The 20,000-nt window shown below is 36.4% G+C and overlaps 2 protein-coding genes across 4 annotated transcripts in view; both read left to right on the forward strand.

Annotated features, from left to right (window-relative positions):
* LOC138866852 (fibroin heavy chain-like) overlaps positions 1 to 1,053 on the forward strand; it is a 3,426-nt gene extending 2,373 nt beyond the window's left edge. The window contains exons 5-6 of the mRNA XM_070140660.1: positions 1 to 232; positions 620 to 1,053. The exon at positions 1 to 232 is cut by the window's left edge and continues 464 nt beyond it. Coding sequence (XP_069996761.1) covers positions 1 to 232; positions 620 to 1,053 — 666 coding nt within the window. The remainder of the gene's footprint in view (positions 233 to 619) is intronic.
* A 1,004-nt stretch (positions 1,054 to 2,057) lies between these two features.
* Positions 2,058 to 17,505, forward strand: LOC113812936 (kanadaptin). 3 transcript variants are annotated; one of them, XM_027364877.2, is made up of 13 exons: positions 2,058 to 2,153; positions 4,119 to 4,426; positions 4,890 to 5,044; positions 6,576 to 6,765; positions 8,139 to 8,328; positions 8,568 to 8,751; positions 9,653 to 9,795; positions 12,123 to 12,286; positions 13,654 to 13,824; positions 13,977 to 14,082; positions 14,372 to 14,469; positions 16,466 to 17,032; positions 17,338 to 17,505. In XM_027364877.2, the coding sequence occupies exons 1-13, from the start codon at positions 2,108 to 2,110 to the stop codon at positions 17,476 to 17,478; spliced, it is 2,463 nt and encodes an 820-aa protein (XP_027220678.2). In that variant the 5' UTR covers positions 2,058 to 2,107; the 3' UTR covers positions 17,479 to 17,505. The 3 variants fall into 3 exon arrangements, with proteins under 3 accessions (XP_027220678.2, XP_069997058.1, XP_069997060.1); XM_070140957.1 differs by lacking the exon at positions 2,058 to 2,153 and adding an exon at positions 2,300 to 2,366; XM_070140959.1 differs by lacking the exon at positions 2,058 to 2,153 and adding an exon at positions 3,406 to 3,430.
* Positions 17,506 to 20,000: the final 2,495 nt, after the last annotated feature.

Raw genomic sequence — 20,000 nt, forward strand, 5'->3', positions numbered from 1 at the left:
GCTGCTCCTGCTGCTGGTGCTGGAGCTGCTCCTGCTGCTCCTGCTGCTAGTGCTGGAGCTGCTCCTGCTGCTGGTGCTGGACCTGCTCCTGCTGCTCCCGTTGCTGGTGCTGGAGCTGCTCCTGCTTCTAGTGTTGCTTCTGCTGCTCCTGCTTCTAGTGTTGCTTCTGCTGCTCCTGCTGCTAGTGCTGGAGCTGCTCCTGCTGCTAGTGCTGGAGCTGCTCCTGCTGCTAGTGCTGCTTCTGCTGCTGGAGCTGCTCCTGCTGCTGGTGCTGGAGCTGCTCCTGCTGCTGGTGCTGGAGCTGCTCCTGCTGCTGGTGCTGGAGCTGCTCCTGCTGCTGGTGCTGGAGCTGCTCCTGCTGCTGGTGCTGGAGCTGCTCCTGCTGCTGGTGCTGGAGCTGCTCCTGCTGCTGGTGCTGGTGCTGGAGCTGCTCCTGCTGCTGGTGCTGGAGCTGCTCCTGCTGCTGGTGCTGGAGCTGCTCCTGCTGCTGGTGCTGGAGCTGCTCCTGCTGCTGGTGCTGGAGCTGCTCCTGCTGCTGGTGCTGGAGCTGCTCCTGCTGCTAGTGCTGGAGCTGCTCCTGCTGCTGGTGCTGGAGCTGCTCCTGCTGCTGGTGCTGGAGCTGCTCCTGCTGCTGGTGCTGGAGCTGCTCCTGCTGCTGGTGCTGGAGCTGCTCCTGCTGCTGGTGCAGCTTTTACTGCTCCTGCTGCTGGTGCTGCTTTTGCTGCTCCTGCTGCTGGTGCTGCTTTTGCTGTTCTTGCTGCTGGTGCTGCTTTTGCTGCTGGTGCTGCTTTTGCTGCTCCTGCTGCTGATGCTGCTTTTGCTGCTGGTGCTGCTTTTGCTGCTCCTGCTGCTGGTGCTGCTTTTGCTGCTCCTGCTGCTGGTGCTGCTTTTGCTGCTCCTGCTGCTAGTGCTGCTTCTACTGCTTCTGCTGCTGGAGCTGCTCCTGGTGCTAGTGCTGCTTCTGCTGCTCCTGGTGCTGGTGCTGCTCCTGCTTCTGGTGGTGGAGCTGCTCCTGCTGCTGGTGCTGGACCTACTCCTGTTGCTGGTGCTTGAGCTGTTCCTGCTGCTAGTATTGCTTCTGCTGCTCCTGCTGTTAGTGCTGCTTCTGCTGCTGGTGATGGAGCTGCTCCTGCTGCTGGTGCTGGAGCTGCTCCTACTGCTGGTGCTGGAGCTCCTCCTGCTGCATGTGTGTGTGTGTGTGTGTGTGTGTGTGTGTGTGTGTGTGTGTGTGTGTGTGTGTGTGTGTGTGTGTGTGTGTGTGTGTGTGTGTGTGCGTGTGTGACTTTTTAAATTGATGCACATTTTTGGCACACACTACATGTGTGTACGTGTGTGTGTGTGTGACTTTTTAAATTGATGCACATTTTTGGCACACACTACGTGTGTGTGTGTGTGTGTGTGTGTGTGTGTGTATGTGTGTGACTTTTTAAATTGATGCACATTTTTGGCACACACTACCTCTGTGTGTGTGTGTGTGTGTGACTTTTTAAATTGATGCATATTTTTGGTACACACTATGTGTGTGTGCTTTTTTAAACGCACATTTTTGGCACACACTACGTGTGCATGTGTGTGTGTGTGTGTGTGTGTGTGTGTGTGTGTGTGTGTGTGTGTGTGTGTGTGTGTGTGTGTGTGTGTGTGTGTGTGTGTGTGTGTGTGTGTGTGTGTGTTTTACCTAGTTGTTTCGGTACGGGAGAAGAGCTAAGCCCAGGTGGTCCCGTCTGCTATTTATAAAATGTATAACTTTTTAAAATGATGCACATTTTTGGCACACACTACGTGTGTGTGTGTGGTTGGTTGGGTGGAATGTATTGTTAACAAAACAGTCCTGTTCAGCTGTAAAATGTTTGTTTTTATGAAATGCTTACATTTAAAATCCGTACAATAAGATTGTCTTATGGAAACGCTCCGCCATGAATCCGGATTAGATTGCGGACAAAACAAAATATTAATGCGCATTCGCCTTATATGAATGTTTAAGTGTTTATGTTTCTGTAATCAGATACATATCATAATATATGATGTTTTAAGATCAAGTACAAACAAATATTTTAATACATATCGGACGCTAATTAGAAACGCATGTCTATGAATCCGGATTCACCGCATGCAATCGTATCAAAACGTATATGTTTGTAAACAGAAGAAAGCAGGTATGTGTACTTTTCTATTTCCGTTTTTAAAGTCATTGTGAATGTTTGAGGTTTGTTATTCTAAGACATTTTTCTTAGTATGCTGGGAAGTAAATCAAACCATTGCTGGCTTTAAAAAAATATTTTGTCTTCACGTTATATCCATGCTTAGTTTTACTAGCATGGAATCCTGTCATAGTTCCCATTTTTTAGGCTGTCTTCGTCTTTATCACGGTTAATGCCTGTGTGTCTGTTTTTGTATGTCTGCCTATCAATCTGTCTGTCTGCTTATTTACTTTCCTATCTTCTACATATCCGTGTATCCATTACTGTCTATCTGTGTCTCAGTCAACCCATCTATTCCTTCACATCATAGTGTTATATCAAGGTTTCAGGTAAACCAGTAGAGTGTCATTTCATAGGCAACACCTTGATAATCTTTTGTTATTTAGGGATTACTTTGCCTCTGCATCAGTGGTGCCTGGCTAAAGGAAAGCAAACTCAGTAATTTTCTAGGATATGTCCACCAAATGGATTGCGACATTTTCGGTATCATTGGATTCCTCTTTCCGTCTGCAATGGAGATATGTGGGTTTTGTTGCGTGGAAGCCCCCCCAACTCCACATTCTTGGCCCCTGATAGCGGGGGAGTGCATAAAAGGTATCAGGGAAATTGTAAAATGTAAATGATATGCACAGAACCAGTCACTATATTGTATAATACAAGGGGCTGTACCCCCTGTGACCTCCCAGTCCCCATGGGGCCAAGTCTGCCTTGTGCTCTCTCCTGCCATGAATATGTGAAGGATTCTTTTGTTTCTTTTTCTTTCTTTTTTTCTTTTACCATTTTATTACTGAATCATTTTCAAATAATATGCACAAATTATATCTAGGGCCTACCCCGAAATATCAAACTAATTGTTAGGATAAAAAAAGGGCCGGAGCTAATGACATCACCACGTTTAGTCAATTAGAGTGTACCGTGAAATATCAGATATATAGTTAGATACATGATTATTTATATAATTTACTTGGTGTGATAATTCCCTAAGTAAAACCAAATTAGTCTCTTGAATTTATAATAATTAAGGTTTCCTTACCATTAATAGCTGTCAAAATACTCAGCAAAATTTATTTTCATTTTTGAATTTAATAGGCTTAATTGAAGTGGAGCTGCCTGGTTATCTGTACCTCGGAAGGTTTAATGTACCATCTTTGGGTCATGCGTGGAAGAGCACCAGATCCAGGAAGAGCATTATTTCCATGTAACCTGTTCCTGCTTACCTTGACCTGCACAAGGTGTGTTATGGAAAATTGATTATTATGCAAATATGAAAAATTAACACTTGTAACTTCAGTAGTATTTTAGTTTCACATAGCCATCCAACCTTACAATTGTTATTTAGCGTTTCACTTACGGATATTGTAACATGCATGGACGTATTCTTGTTCGCAAATGATATAAATGAGTTTTGGTAACTGTTTACGAAGTAACCTCACCCCTCTGATGGCTGGTCCCTATTATTTCAGACACTCATGTGAAATCCATAGACCTTGCTGTATGAACCAAAAACCTTCCTATCCTTGGGGCTTTGTCCCCAAACCCCCATCCAAAAGCTGAATTTCACTATGAAAAGTGTTTCATCTAGGGATTTAAAAAAAAGTCACAAAAACTATATCAGTGTTATTTGATTTTTATTTTTTAATATTGTTTTATTAATCTGTTTTCCGTAACACACTGTGCTGCTAGTCTTAGCTGGAATAGGATCCTGTTCATGGAAATGGTGTCTTCCCTGGGAGTGGGAAATTTGGGTATTTTAGGTAATAGTAGCTGGAAGAAACTTCCAAAAAGTATTAGAGGTACTTCTTTATGTTCTCTACTTCCTATTGACAGTGAAAAATGTAGGAAAATTCAGTTCATTTGTTGTTGATATTTAGAAATCTCAGTCTAATAACCTAGTAACTTCATATTTTCTTCTTACACAAGGATCTTACACAACAACTAGAACAATGGATGAGGATATTAAGAAAGAAGAGGAAACCAGTCCACCACCACAGGAAGAACTTCCTAAAGAGCAAATGGAGGACTTCAAGGCACCAGGTGAATTGGACTTCAAGAAACCTGTGTTTATAGCAAAGAGCCAGAGGACAACCACAAAGCCAGCAATGGATGAGGAAAAGGTGGAAGAACAGAAAGAGAATGAAGATCAGCCTGCAGTATCGGCCCCACAAAAGATGTCATCAAAATCACCTGCACAGCAATTAGTAGAGAAATCTGTTCCAGTGCCATATAAGGTTTGTTGTTTGTAGATTGCACATGGATGATTATGTTTTTGGTAAATATATTGTAAAGCAAATTTGGTCTATATTATCTTTTGATATAATGAGTAATAATGATTAAATTTCACTAATGTGCCAAGCAGTTTTAGTTGCTTTATTATGAACCTAAAATGAATTAATGTGTGACCAAACAAAAATGAACAAATACAGTTATTCATAATAAGAAAAATTATAAGCTAATCATAATTTTTTACACTTCAAACTGATAAAAAAGTATAGAAAATGTCAATGAAATAAGAATAATTGACCCACAATAAACAACTCATATACAATGTATTTATGCACCACATACACTATGTACTCACTCACTGTATTATAGAATAAGTAGACTATTGTACAGATCTACTGATGCCTTTTAACATATATTGATTTTCACTTTGTTAACAATTCCCAATATATACTTTAATATATTTTGCAGGAACCCAAGTGGAGTGGTGTACCCAATGACAACTATTCTTTTGAAGTCCTGAAGAATGGTACCATTGTGGAGACAATAGCTCTTAACAAGCCCTTCTTTGTCATTGGTCGTCTTGCACAGTGTGATATTACCATGGAACATCCATCTATATCAAGGTTTGGTTTATTGCTATTTTGTTACAGTCATTTGTTATCATCAGGATTTCAGTGTATTATTTTTATGACATTAGCCCCTTGAATCCTGATGCTTCACTGCCTGCATGGGGCTTAAAATAGGCTTATTTGAATGGCTACTCTGACAGGTGTGTGGCTTGTAGACCAGGCGCACATGAATATAGTGACAAGACTCCATGCCTCTCATTTGCAATGTTATTTCCTCTTTTTCTTCATAAGCATTTTTTCCCCAATATCTATATTAATTATTTAATGAACTTCATCCAGATAGTAGTAAACTCAATACAATAATAATAATATGTAATTTTTTGTTGTTTGTGTCATTTTTATTTTTTATTTTTTGTAGTATTCAATTTCCTGTAATGCAACCAGTAATATGATACTGAGGACGGAATTATGGTCCTCTCTTGAGCCAGTCCTCTTCCAGTCATGGCTCACAGGGAGTACATTCCACACTTGCTTATCAATGAAAATAATGCAAAAGCTTTTTCCTAAATGCCCACTGAGTCTAACCACCCTCCTAAAGGTTTGTGCATACGTGGCGTGTCATTTCCGTCACCCCAGCCTTCAGCCATATTTTTCAATGACGGCTTGTTCATGTCACCTGCCCCTGAAGCCAAGTTTTTTTCTTAACATGATGGTCATGTCGTCCTGATTAAAGGGGTTAACAAAGATAATAATGATAATGATAATGATTAAGATAATAATTTTTACTGTTATAGTGATTGTTATTGTTATATTTATTGTTATTGTTATGTTATCGTTATTGTTGTTGTTATTGTTATATTTATTGTTAATGTTATATTTATTGTTGTTGTTGTTGTTATTGTTGTTGTTATCATTGTTATTGTTATTATTATTATTATTATTATTATTATTGATATTGTTATTATTATCATTATTATTATTTTTATTGTTATTATTATTGTTATTATTATTATCATCATCATTATTGTTATTATTGTCATTATTAATATTGATATTGTTATTATTGTTATCATTATTTATATTATTATTATTATTATTATTATTGTTATTATTATTATTATTATCATTATTATTATTGTTATTATTATTATTATTATTGTTATTATTATTATTATTATTATTGTTACTATTATTATTATCGGGTATTACCATTATTATTATTGTTATTATCATTATATGGTATTTTTGTTTGCATAATTGATAGTATCAGGTATTGGTAAGTATCATTTTATTTTTGTATATTTTTCTATTCATTATTGTGATTTTGTCCAACCTTTGCATTAAGCTATGAAATGAATTGTATGTTAAAGAGACAACATATTATTTATAAGTTTTGTGGAAAAATTTGTTAACTTTCTTGGGTAAATATAAGTGAGTAGGTGAATATATAGATAAAACAAATATTAAATCAAGAACAGCTATTACATTAAACTGATATTTTTATAAACAATACATTCCATTCTTTGTAGCTAGAGCAATGCTACAAATATTTTTACAAAAGCACTTTACATTCCTCGCTCTCCAGATTCCACTGCGTGATTCAGTACAGAAGTGTTGCCACTGAAGAAGCATCATGTGGGTTCTATGCTTACGACTTGGGCAGCACTCACGGGTCCTTCCACAACAAGTACCAGATGAAGCCGCACACGTACTACAGACTCAGAGTGGGCCACATGATCAAACTCGGTGGGAGCACGAGGATGATGATCTTGCAGGTATGTTTCTTCTTCTTCTTTTTTGTCTTCGTCTTCGTCTGGGTCTTCTTCTTCTTCTTCTTCTTCTTCTTCTTCTTCTTCTTCTTCTTCTTCTTCTTCTTCTTCTTCTTCTTCTTCTTCTTCTTCTTCTTCTTCTTCTTCTTCTTCTTCTTCTTCTTCTTCTTCTTCTTCTTCTTCTTCTTCTTCTTCCTCCTCCTCCTCCTCCTATTCTTCTTCTTTTGCTTGGTGTGTAAATGGGACCCTAATTCTGGGATTTAGGCAGTGGGATGAATTCTACTTTATTCTGATTTGGCTAATTTGTCTCAGAATTTTGGTAATTCATTATTTTGAGAATTGGATGTAGTTCCTCTGTTTTAGATCTTAACTAAAAGGAAAATGGTCATCTGCTTTTGAATGACAAAATACATTACTGTATTGATACAATAGTAGAAATATTCACTATGCACAAACTGGTTTTATTTTCATAAACAGTTTTCTACATTTAGATTTGTGGAAAAATATTCTCAAATCGTAGAGAGTATTTTCATGGATCATGTAATAGAACAACGAAATCAAAATAGTAACCCGTTGGATCCAGGTGAAGTGGACATCTCGTCTTGAAAAAATTTGGTGCGGAACCCGGATCAAACAGGATAAAATTATCAGGATACAATGCTTAAAAATTCCTAAGTACCTTAGGCAAAGCCAATTTATTGATACTTTATACCTCTAATATATTTTTTGCATCTATCTATCATAAGTGTGTTGAGAGAGATCCCACTGTGCAGGTTGTGTGTAGCAATGTTGTACATTACTTGCTGGAGTTCTAAGGAAGAGCCAACTGGTTTCCCATTCAGTAGATCAACCTAGCTTACTAGCACTTCAGTGTGGAATGCTCAATATCCTGAGACCCTTGTTAAGCAGTTCCAGGTGCCATGGATTTGGTAACTTTGGGAGCCTTCGTTAGCGATCAGTAGGTGACTCAAGAAGTGACTACTAGCAACCATAGTCCCCAGATCCTGGCTATCCATAAGCTGGGGAAATACCATGGAGTCAAGAATAAAGGGGTCTTACTAGTGGTCTAGTAGGTGAATTGTCATAGAGCAATCAAGGCTTAGCAGTGAGTTGTGAGATTTGCTAGCTGTCAACTAAACTGGATGTAGTTGCAGGATATGGCATGGCTCAATGCAACTGGAGTGCAGTGTATGCAGATCAGGGACAGGGCTGTTATAGGGTATTGGTGTGCCAAGGGATTCCAGGTTTTCAATTTTTTTTTTGAGATAAAATGTAGTGAATCTTTTCTTGCGTGAAACTATGTGCCACTTTTTACTGTCATTTCTTTTTTATTTATTTTGTATTTTGTAACTGTAATTTTATATTTTTGTTTTTCACAGGGTCCAGCTGAGGATGAGGAACCTGAGATGGAGCAGACGGTAACAGAACTGAAAGCAGCAGCAGCAAAGCGACTAGAGAAGCTTGAGAAACTGGAAAGTGGAGAGATAGAAGAAGAGGATAGAGAGAGAAAGAAAAGAGAGGCACTTCAGGGGAAAGATGTGGAAAGTGGGGGCATAGATTGGGGAATGGGTAAGGCCGTGTCTATTTCTTGATATCCTTTTGGATATTTTGTTGTGACATAAAATGATCATTGGTTAATATCCTCATACAACTACTGCTTTTTTATGGAATTCCTTTTCTTTTTCTCATTTAAATCCTTGTTTTTTGTCAGTCTTGGAGATATTATCATGCCAATATAATTTTCAGAAGCTAAATTGAAATCAGTGTTAAGGATACTGATCAGAAAAATATGACAATGATTTTCCCAGGTGATGATGCAGAGGAAACAGAAGATGGAGAAAATGATGTGAATCCCTTTGCTTCCCTCAATGAGGAACTCTACCTAGATGATCCTAAGAAGACCCTCAGAGGCTGGTATGAACGGGAAGGCTATGACCTTCCAGAATATGTAACAGATGACATCAGCCCAGGATATTACAGATGTAAACTAGAGTGAGTGAAATGCATCTTTTCTGATCCATGTTTTGTGTACTGATGTCCTAAGATTTTTGAACTGCATAAGTCTTCACTAGTGTGTACCAATGTCTAGAGTTTAGTGAGTGTGAATCAAAGTCTTGATTGATTGACTAGGTTGTTTTTTAACTTGATGCCACTAGGAATGGCATGTAAGGATTTGCCATTGCCCACTGTGAGTTTAGATTATTAATTGTCTTTATACATAGAGAGCTCCACAGTTGCTTGTACTACCTATCTTGTCTGTTTACCCTTTTTTGAAATATCTTCTTTTTTATTATATTGTTATTATTAATGTCAAAAACATTATGATAATCATAATATCAGTAAGAATGATAAAAGTATCAGTATTGATAGGATTAGTAAAAGACAACTACATTTTTCTCAAAAACTCAAGGTAAAACCAGGTAAGATCACGGCGCTCTTGTGGAGCCATCTATGGTGGTGAGACATTTTACAAAACATTACTACAGTGAACATGGCAGTAGATTAAGGTACCATAATAGCTGATTTCAAGCTGGGTAGAGTTGCTTTACAAATTGTTAGTCAGTAAATTTGGTGACCTCGATATGGCTCAGTATTGATGCCAGTTCAGAATTTGTATGGTATTACTATTACTAATACTAAATGAGTAATGATAATAGTAGTGGTAATATTAATGACGATAATGCTGGTGCAGATAAAAATGATAATCATAATGATAAACGTAATCATAATAGTGAGAGTTATAATAACAATGCTAAGTAGTTTTAAATATAAAAAGAAAAGAATACTAGGCCACCAGGTAGCCCAAAGGTAATAATCTAATAAAATGTATCAGGAAAAATGTCCTTTTAACACAAGCATCAGAGATACCATCCTTATGTTGCCACCCTTTCAGATTACCTGTTCCGGGGCCGGGAGGAGCACCCTTGGTGGCAATTGCAGAACACCGGGGAAAGAAGAAGGAAGTTGTGATTCAGTGTGCTTTGGAGGCATGCAGACTTTTGGATAGGATTGGGATTTTAAGACAAGCTAAACATGGTGAGTTTTTTTTCTTTCTTCCTATTGCTCTTGTTATTTTATTATTGTTGTTTGTATATAAATATAGATTGATAGGCATAGATGTAAATTTAACTCTGTAGACATGTAGACGTTGGTAAGACATATATAGGTCTATTTTTTTGCCTTATTGGTGAAAGGAAGGCTTTATAGGTAATTTTTCCGTATTTTAATTGCATTGTGCCATTTCTTGTTTTTCGTCCTTGAGAGGTAATTGAGGAAAAGGATGAATATTTGGTGAACTTAAAAAAAAAAAAAAAAAAAAAAAAAAAGTTTGTTTCTTTTTAAATTTGATCTTGTATTTTTGAAAAAAACAAATAAGATGAGGTAATATGAAATTATCCAGCCATTAGTCCACAGGGTGAGGATAATGAGAGTTTGATAGGGACCTAATATTTTGGATAGTACAGAGGTAAACTATATTGGCATAATTGTTTATTTGGGCTTTACAGACTAAAGGTTTCAATGAGAAGCTGTAATTTGTTGTCGAGCATCCTGAACTTTCTCTTGTTACATGGCTCAGAATGAGAATAAGTGCCAGTTCTGATTGAGTATTATAATGATACACTATAGAAGGCCCTGAAAGCAATGAAAGTGGGATGTTTTTAAAATGTACGTAGGGATGACATGACATATGTGTTCACTGTGACATGGGCAGTGGGTTACGTAAGTAGCCAACATCCCGGGCATGCGGTGTGTAGGCCGGGCGCGCAAGAAAACCCATGAGTGGTGACAAGACTCTGTACTTTCTCTTTGCAAAGTTATTTTATGTAAACATTTCTAGCTATAATGCCATTTTCCAATAACCATATTTGTCTTTTGATTTGATTTATCCAGATGGTAATAGCTTATTTTCCTTGCACAGACTCCATATCATCTCTCTATATAGGAAATAACTCATTCAGTGCAAGGAAAAAAAAAAGGAACATTTGGATATTTATGTCATATATCAATTTTTTTCTTAATTTTCAATTTTACGTAATACAACCTGCACTGCCGTTCAAAGCAGCCAGGAATACTGTGCACACCATGGAAATGGCGTCCTCCCTGGAGCCAGCACTCTTCCACTCACCCCTTACACACGTTATATTCCACATTCATTCATCAATGGGAATAATGCTAAAGCCCCCTTCTAAGTGACAAGTTAGTCAAATCACTCTCCAAGAGGTTTATGCACTTGTGGCGAGTCTTTTCTGTCACTCTGGCCTTCGCTTGTGAGTTCGCCTCACCCGAGCCACGGCCGTTTTTGCCGCGTCACTTACCCCTTGAATCAAGTTTTTCCATGACGTGACCGCAACGTCATTTGGGTCCAATGGGTTAATTGTGTTTACACAGAGATGGCTCCACAAATACATTCTCAGCAACGAGACAGTAACCTGTTTCAACCTTTACTGTTTTCCTTGATTTTCAGAGATTCTTTCTTAATTCTTTATTTTATTTTTGTATTCTAATAACATTATATTAATGATAATGCCATTAACAATATTAACAAATTAATAGCATTAGAAAAAAAATATCTCTCCCAGAAATGGTCATGCCAGGCCTAGTAATTGCCTCCTTTAAGGATGGGCATTTTTGGGGCCATCTGTATGCAATAAAATTTACCAAAAACTACTGTGGCCATTATTTGAAAATGAACCAAAAATATTCACAATTTTCATTTTGTTTTTTCCTGAGACTGCTTATTTATTGTGCCAGATATCTCAGTAAGGTTTTCAGCCATTTGAAATTTTGGTTAGGGACATAGAAATGTTATTAGAATTTGAAATCTCATTGATTCTTATTTATGAATCTTACTTTTTTTTTTCTTCAAATATTTTGAAACCAGAAAAAAATATATATATATATTTTGGCTGGGGAGGTAAGAGAATTTTTTGGGATGGGAGTAGAAAGCAAATATCACTCCCCTTTTTTTAAGAATACTATTGATGTTGATGTCCATATTTTCTTTGCATGAAACACTGTACAGATTTAGTGCAAAAGAGACATATAAAAGAAAATGAAATGGATGGAGACTTTCCCTCACAAATTTGGCCTAAAGTTGCAGGATATGTAAATACAGTTATATGATATCCCATATTAAGTTTTTCTTATTTGAGGATAATTTAATGTGTGAGCTCTCAGATGTGAATAGTAGAGTATGAAAAATAGGATTAAGATAGAATACAGAAGATATTCAATATAGAGTATAAAATATATTTGATAGCAATAAAATTTAAAAGAAATATGGAAACCATATGAAAATAGAAATAACATGCAAACAAAAATTGAAAAAAATAAATAATCCTCTGCTTCTCATCATAATACAGAAAGCCATGAGCGCAAGAGGCGAGACTGGGCAGAAAATGACTATTATGACTCCGATGAGGACAACTTCCTAGACCGGACAGGTGATGTGGAGCGGAAACGGCTGAAAAGGATGAAAAATGATGGTGGAAAGGAGGCTGGATCAGCGGAGACCTATGACTCCTTGGTAGGTTTTTGCCGTCTTTCTTGAATTCTGTTGATTGATTGATTGATTGGTTTATTATTTTTTGTTTCCCATTTTATTTTACTTCTTCAGATCTTTCTGATTTTTTTGTCTAACATTTGTTTCTCTCTTTTCTTTTCTCATTCTTCTTTTCTTTTCTTTTTCTTTTACTTTCTTTTGTAATATATATAATTTTCTTGTGTGATTTCATTCATACTTTTTTTTTCTTTTTATTCACTAAGTAAAATTTACTCAAAATTGTGTTCAATTTATATTGCTATCTGTCTGTCTATTTATCTATCTATCTGTATATAAAGACATATATTTAACTGGAATCATTTATATACCTCTGTTATGTACTGTTAACCCATTCCTTCCTTTAGTTTAAAAAGCGTGTGTTGCTTGTGTATGGGTCTCTCGCCAGTGAGCAGTAAATTTGTTTGTGTCGTCTCCAATGTCTTATTTATCAACTACAGTATCTGCCTCTCGAGAGACACAGATGCAAAGATTGTCAAATATGAAATTATTCAAAGATATTTGGTGTAAAATATTAGAGAAATGAAGGAGAGGGAGAGGGGTGTATGAGGATGAGGAATGAGCCAGGGAAGGGGGAGGGAGTAAAGTCTCCTATTCCTGGTGGAGGGGTATAGAATGAGATAAAGGAATAGTGGAATATGGAGGACAGGGGAAGAACTACTGAGGGGGAAACTGATGTAGAATCTGCCAATGATAGTTCCTCATTCTAGGTATGGGGTGGGGCACATATAGCTGATGTACATGATTGGTAGAAACAGGGTTGGTAGGTGGAGTTACAGAATCTCTAGGGCTGTATACAGAATAAAAAAATAAATCCAGCACAGAATACAGGATCATTCAGCAACAAATAATATCAATTGTACTTATGAAGCCAATGCTGGTATCACCATATGTGCCACTGGTGCTTCATGATGCTGGTGTTGGTATCACCATATAAAACAGGTTAATTTGAAGTTTATTATTTAATATTCCTAATGTGCGAACCTCTAGTTTCAACAATTGTATTTGAAGCATATTCCACAGCTCATATTGGCATTTATTGTAGATGCAAGATTTGAAATAAATGATTTACACAAAGGCAGTGCTGTGGTGAGATTGAAAGGAGAAGCAACTGTATATGCTTTCATGTATTAATACTCAAATAGATGCATTGTTAGATGCATAAGTATTACACACATATTTTATGTCAATTGTATGCAAGCACATATGAAGAAAAAAAAAAAAAAAATAATGATAATGCACATTGGTTCCTGATAATCTTTCTGTATTTCTCTTACTATTCTTGAGACAACAGAACCTTCCTACTAAGAGTAATTTTTGACTCCTTATTCCAGCTCACAAAATACAATGGAGTAATAGAAGAGCTCTCATCACTGGAGGAGAAACTGGGTGAAGCTGAACGCCTGAAGCAGGAGGCAGATGCGGAAGAAGAGGATGACCTTGATTCCTTCATGCAGAAACTAAAAACACAGGTGCCGGACAAACACAAGAGAGTCACATGGAAGGTAAATTAGTCCAGGGGGCTTTTTTTCTTTCAATGTGTTTTGTATGAAATAAATATATACAAATGTATATGCCAGTACTAATACATACTATGACACACTTAACTTTTTTATGTATACTGTGCATGTATACTATATGCCACTATCAATTTCAGCTACGTGCCATTGAATTAAGAAAAGAGGAGCTGAGACTGAGAAGACTGACTAATGTTGCAAGGCCATTAGGGGTTCCAGAAATGAAGCCTTACATCTCAAAACTTGGTATGACATTAGTAATGAAATGTGGTCTTCTTTTTTAAAATTTTTGTTTATAGATTACAAATGGCATAAATGTGATACATATTTGCAAAAGATTGTAAAGGTAGTCAATCTGTTTTTGTTCCCTTATATACCTTTTTAACCTTTAATAAGTGTAAGGGATTCTCAGGTTTGTATAACTGAGCTAGTAAATACTGCTTCAGAATCCAGATGTCTCAAGAAATCTTGTGTTACACTTGGTGAGTTTACTTTCACTTTCTACTAAGCTAAAATATGAACAATCCTTTTACAGGTGATCAAAGTAGCAGTCAAAAGGTGCCAACTGACACGCTGAGAAAAAGGCAAATGATGTTGAAAAAAGCAGCCTTCTTTTCAAAACCACAACCAAAAGTATGTATTTCGTGAGTGATTTTTGTTGTAGGGTACAAGTGCTAGTGGCTGTATGACAGTCAGGTAAAGAAATTAAGTTCTTTGACAGATTCAGAAAATGTTACTGTGGCCTTATTAATTTTGTTTACCTTGATGATTCCAGAAGTACTAAATCACCAAAGAGCCTAGATCTGGGTGTACCTGACCTCACCTATTTACTCCATCCCCTAATTTCCTATAGTATTATAATGTATGAATGTTGATTACGCTAGAGTGATAATAATTATTATGATAATTGTCATTAATAAAAGTAATAGAAATAAAAAGGTATCCTTTCCCCATAAAATGAAAGGAATGAAGGAAATGTGTAAGATCAGGAAGGACTAATAATTAGCCCTCTGGTGACTATATACTGACAAAGTCATCTATGTGTAACAATATTTATAAAAATCTACAGTGAACTTGGTGCCAGTAGGTTAGAATGGATCAAAGAGTGTAAGTAAGTAAAAGAATAAGAAGAAAAAATCAACCTATTCCTTTCCACTGGTTTTGAAAATGTGTTGATTAGACATTGATCCATTTTAAGTGATAATTTGCCCTCACAACCAGCATTTGTTTCCCATCTTTTTACATGGTCATTTTTCATTTGATGAACTTAACCTGAAGCCACTGGGGATGGCATATACATACATACCATGCCCACTGTGAGTTTAGTTTATTAATTGTCTGTACACATAGAGGCTCCAGAAATACGAAGTCTCCAGTGAGCTAATAGAGACCTCAAGCCATTACGTCACGTTTCCATGGAAACCAATTTTCAGTTCTAAACAAACTTGTACCGACATGGCGCTGCCTATATCGAGCCTCGTAAATTTCTTCAAAAATGAAACTAGACCAATCTCTCGGGGAGAGAACCACTACAAATCAAATCATAATAATAGTATTACATATATACTTGGTGTACTTAGAGGCAAAGTCCAAGCAAGCATGAAGAAGAAGGTGTATGATGTAATGGTGATGATGATGTAACCGTTTTATTTTCTTTCATGGACTTAGATATGAAAAACCCAAGAAAATAACCATGAGTCGTATCAAATCTTGAAAATATATTGAATGATTGAAATTTGAAAATTAATGTATTTTTTCTATGTTTTTCCAATAGTACGCAAAGTTTTTTTATATAAAAGTACTTTAGGCCTATCGAAAAAATGGATTGCGGAATGCATTGATATAAATCAGAGATCGTAGGTCTGCTTAAATGTTTTTAAACAAACAGGGTACTGGAAAATACAATTATTTGCAACAAAGAAATTTAATTTAATTGAATATGGAAGGCGATTAATAACATTAATTAATTAACATTCATTAACATCAAATCTAGTCAGTCGATATATAAAGCTAGATTCCACTATTTATGACAATAATCTAACCGTAATTCAATTCCTTCAGCTTTCATGAACAAAATATTTGAGTAACGAGAGTAAATGTGCTGCCGGTAGATAACGTATACGTTTGTGAACTGAGTTGCAGGTTTGTTTAGAACTGAAAATTCGTTGCCATGCCAACGTGATGTAGCACTTGAGAACTCAATTACGAGTACTACCTTTCTCGCTTATTTACCCTTTTCCTTGATTTTCGGAAATATTTTATAGTATCTTATATTGCTGCTAGTGATGTCAATACTATAATAATCATAATGTCCATAAAGTATTGATATCGGTAGTGATAGCATTAGGAAAAAGAGCATTTTTCCTGCTAACTCAAAGAAAGGTAAAATCAGGTGAGCCAACAAGATCTATTAATTGCTCTGTGTGCAGAGACATTTCACAAAACAATATTACAGTGAACACTACATTTTCTTGACAACACTGAATTGATTTTAAAGAATAGATAACTTTATTTTTTTTATAAGATTTTAAGATATTTTTGTTTATGACACAGAAGGCATAAGTCAAGCATAGGATGTATACAGGTAGTTATTTCATCATTATTTAATTCATGTGCAATATTTTTTTAGGAACCAACCTTCAAAGTGCACAAGGCTTTCCTGGAAGAAGAGCCAGAGAAAAAGTTGAAACTGAAGAGATTAGATGACGACGATGATGAACCACCTCCACCTCCTCGACCGATCTCCAAACCGAAGCCCAAAGTTGCCAGACCATCAAGAGAAGAGAGTAGAGCCCCTGAAATACCAAGAACTAATGTAACCATAAAACCGGAAGAAAAATTGCCAGTGCCCTCTGCAGAACCCGTTACTGGCCACAGTGAAAATGGAAAATTTGTAGTACCAGAGACTGAAAGTGTTAGGGGCTGCATGTTGCCACCTCCGGCAAAAGGGCCACAGGTACCAGATTCAAGTGAAAGTAAGGCTAGCCAAGATATTAGTGCCAGTGAAAGTGAAAGGCTTACTGATACAGCCAAGAGCAATTCCAGTGAGTCAGAGAAAAACGTTCCACTCCAGGATTCAAAGGGTAAAATTGGGACACCAAGCAACACAAAAGAGGACACTCCTCCTGAGAAGAAGCAGCGAATGATGGGTCCTGCTTTACCTCCCACTTTGGAGCTTGTGAGAGCTGCTCAGCAGGTAAGAGCTTGAGATTGTAATAAGGGAAGATATATTATGAAGTTTTATAAAGTAAAGAGAGTTCAGTAAAGCTTAATGTCAAATGGTTGTGTACTTCTGGTAAAATCCTCATTATGCAGGGAGATCCTCAAATTCTCACTTGTATCTAAATAACATATTTTATTATTTGTTTGACCAGAATTGTTATTAATTCCCTTTTTCTTTAGTCATTTGTTATTTTTTTCTTCTCTTCACACAGACAGTAATCGACTTATTATTTGATTGTTATAGGCCAATTATTACTATCGCACTTCCTTTTTCCCCAGGAGCCCAAAAAGCCCAAGAGAAAACGTGAAAAGAAATACCTCAAGTTTGATGAAGATAGTCCTAACTATGACAATTGGGTCCCTCCAGCTCAGCAAACAGGTGATGGTCGCACAAGCCTTAATGACAAGCTTGGATACTAATAAAAAAAAAAAAAAAAAAAAATTAAACTTTTTCTGTGAATAGTACAAGGACTATTTAGTAATAGTGGATTTGATATGATGTGGTTTACATTAATTTTGAGGTGCTAAAGCAGAAGTATGGAGAATTTGGAAGAAAGTTATTGTGAGATTATAAAGCAGATAGCTGGTTGGAGAACTATTCAAACTATTAACTGCTTGGTAAATTGTGCAGTTTGTTTTTATTGCAACTATTTTCCTTTAAGGTTTTCATTTTTATGTTTTAACCAGTTTTAAGTGATTGACAAATGGTTGTAGTTCATGTGCATAATTTTGTTCCCTTTTAATTATAAAGTGATCAAGGTTTACTCATAATTAAACCATGTGATAATATAAAATAAGGTAATTGCAGTTGAAAATGTTTACTTTCAATTTTTTTTTTATTTGGCATGCTTTCTATTTTTGCTATCATAATGTAATTCTGCATAGTAAAAGACACAGTTAATTATCCTGGAGAAATGTTATTTACACATATATTTTTTGGGGAGGCAAGAAATGCAGGTAGAAGATGCATCACTGATAGTAATAGCAATATACTTGTATATACTGTATTCAGAAAATTTCTGTCACCCAGTCCATTGTGTAATAAATAATAAAGTGATATTTTCTAAAAAAGAAAAAAATGTCTTGTTATTAGTATTCCTCTATGTACCAGTAATACAGAGGTGAATCTCGGTAATAGTAAGGTTTCAATATTGTCCAGTTGTGGATCGTTTCTTTTTATTAAAACATTGACAACTGGGATGCCATGTATTCACAAGCCATCCCTCTGTGAATTTAGTTTATTAATTACATTTAAACATAGATGGCTCAACTAGTACTTATTCACCAAGGAATCAACCACTAATCTTGCCAGTCGCACCTGTTAACCATTTTACTTGAATTTTGGAAACATTTTTTTTCTTATTGCCCTTAGTATTGCGAGTAATGTAATCATAATATCAATAATAATAACATAGATATTAATAGCATTTGAAAAAAAGAATCCTGAAAAGAAAAATAGAAATTAGGAAGTGTCACATTGGCTAATTGACGTCTTAGTGGTTAAGCACCTATAGAGCCATGCATAATCACATTTCGCAAAACAAAACTTAAGTGAGCACTTTCCCAGTGGCATGTCTTAGTGAGAGAATATTATTTCTGGCGAGTTAATATGTTTATATTAGTGCTGTGAAGTTACATGCATAAATGAGGGTAGGAGATTGTAGTGTAGTATCTGTATAACAGACATCTATTCGTATAAGGATCTTTAGTGATTAATAATTATTAGTTGAAGAGCTTATTACATTTAATCCAGAGTCTTGTGATTTCAAGATGCAATACTTTTGTCAGTAAGCTGTTAACATATGAAGTATGTTAACTTTAAATACATACCTGTAAGTATATAAATCAACAAATCTGCGGAGGAGTCATGTTTGTGATTATTGGAAATCCTTTATATACATAAATTTATTCAGGCTCTCAGATCGTAAATACTAAAAATAATTTGCAATTTCTTATTAAAGTGCAGTGTTAGAAGATTAAGAACCTATTTTTTTTTTTTATGTTTTGCTGAATGAAATGCAGGTTTCAAGAAAAAGCACACAAACTAGGAATACTCTCCTGTTCAGTAAATGTGGAGATATTATGTAGATCTTTTATTCAGTGGGAGAAGTGCAATGTTGCATGAATATTTTTAATCTTGATAATTTTGTATTTGTGTTACTGGTTGTAAATTAGTTCATTTTTGCAGCACCCAAGTTATCTTTGACCCCTTGAGTTTTGTAGTAGATTTTCAGAGAGGTTGGCACCTTGAGCCCTAAAGCATAAACACATAAACACTGAAATTGCTTGAATTGTATTTCGACCATGGACTCTCTTGCCGAACGCCTATTTGCCAGGCTCTATACAGGTGTCCGGGAAACGCGCATTCACGTGGATGCACTGGCATGCACAGACACAAACACACGCACACGCACACCCTAACACACACGCACGCACTCAGAGAGAGTGTAAGCGGATACGAAATTGAACGGGTACTGTCGAATTGAAGAATAATAAAAGCAAACTCTCACCTTTCTTTGATCTCCACCTCCCCCTTAAACAACAGCTCCCACTCCTTCCCTCCTCTCCCTTCTACTCCGTACCTCTATAAACTTCCAACTCCATGTGACAAGGTGTGTGGAAATGGCCAGACAGACGGAATGTGGGGGAAAGGGACATTTTGGTGCAACTGCATTTGGTCGTATACTAAGGTTACTCTGAAACCGGTGAATTGCTCAGATACTAGATTTTAATCATAAGCACATGATGGGATGAATGTAGAGAAAGGAAAAACTGTATTATTACTATCTGTTTATTTATGGAATCAAATAAACATTTGGCACAACTACATTATTGACTAATGTACGGTGAAATAATGGTTGGGTAGTATCATGTTCTACCAAAGTCACATATTATCAGTTTTCCTGTTTAATATTAAAGTTATCATTATATACACAGCTAAA

The sequence above is a fragment of the Penaeus vannamei genome, chromosome 27 (assembly GCF_042767895.1).
Source record: "Penaeus vannamei isolate JL-2024 chromosome 27, ASM4276789v1, whole genome shotgun sequence".
Taxonomy (NCBI): Eukaryota; Metazoa; Arthropoda; class Malacostraca; order Decapoda; family Penaeidae; genus Penaeus; species Penaeus vannamei.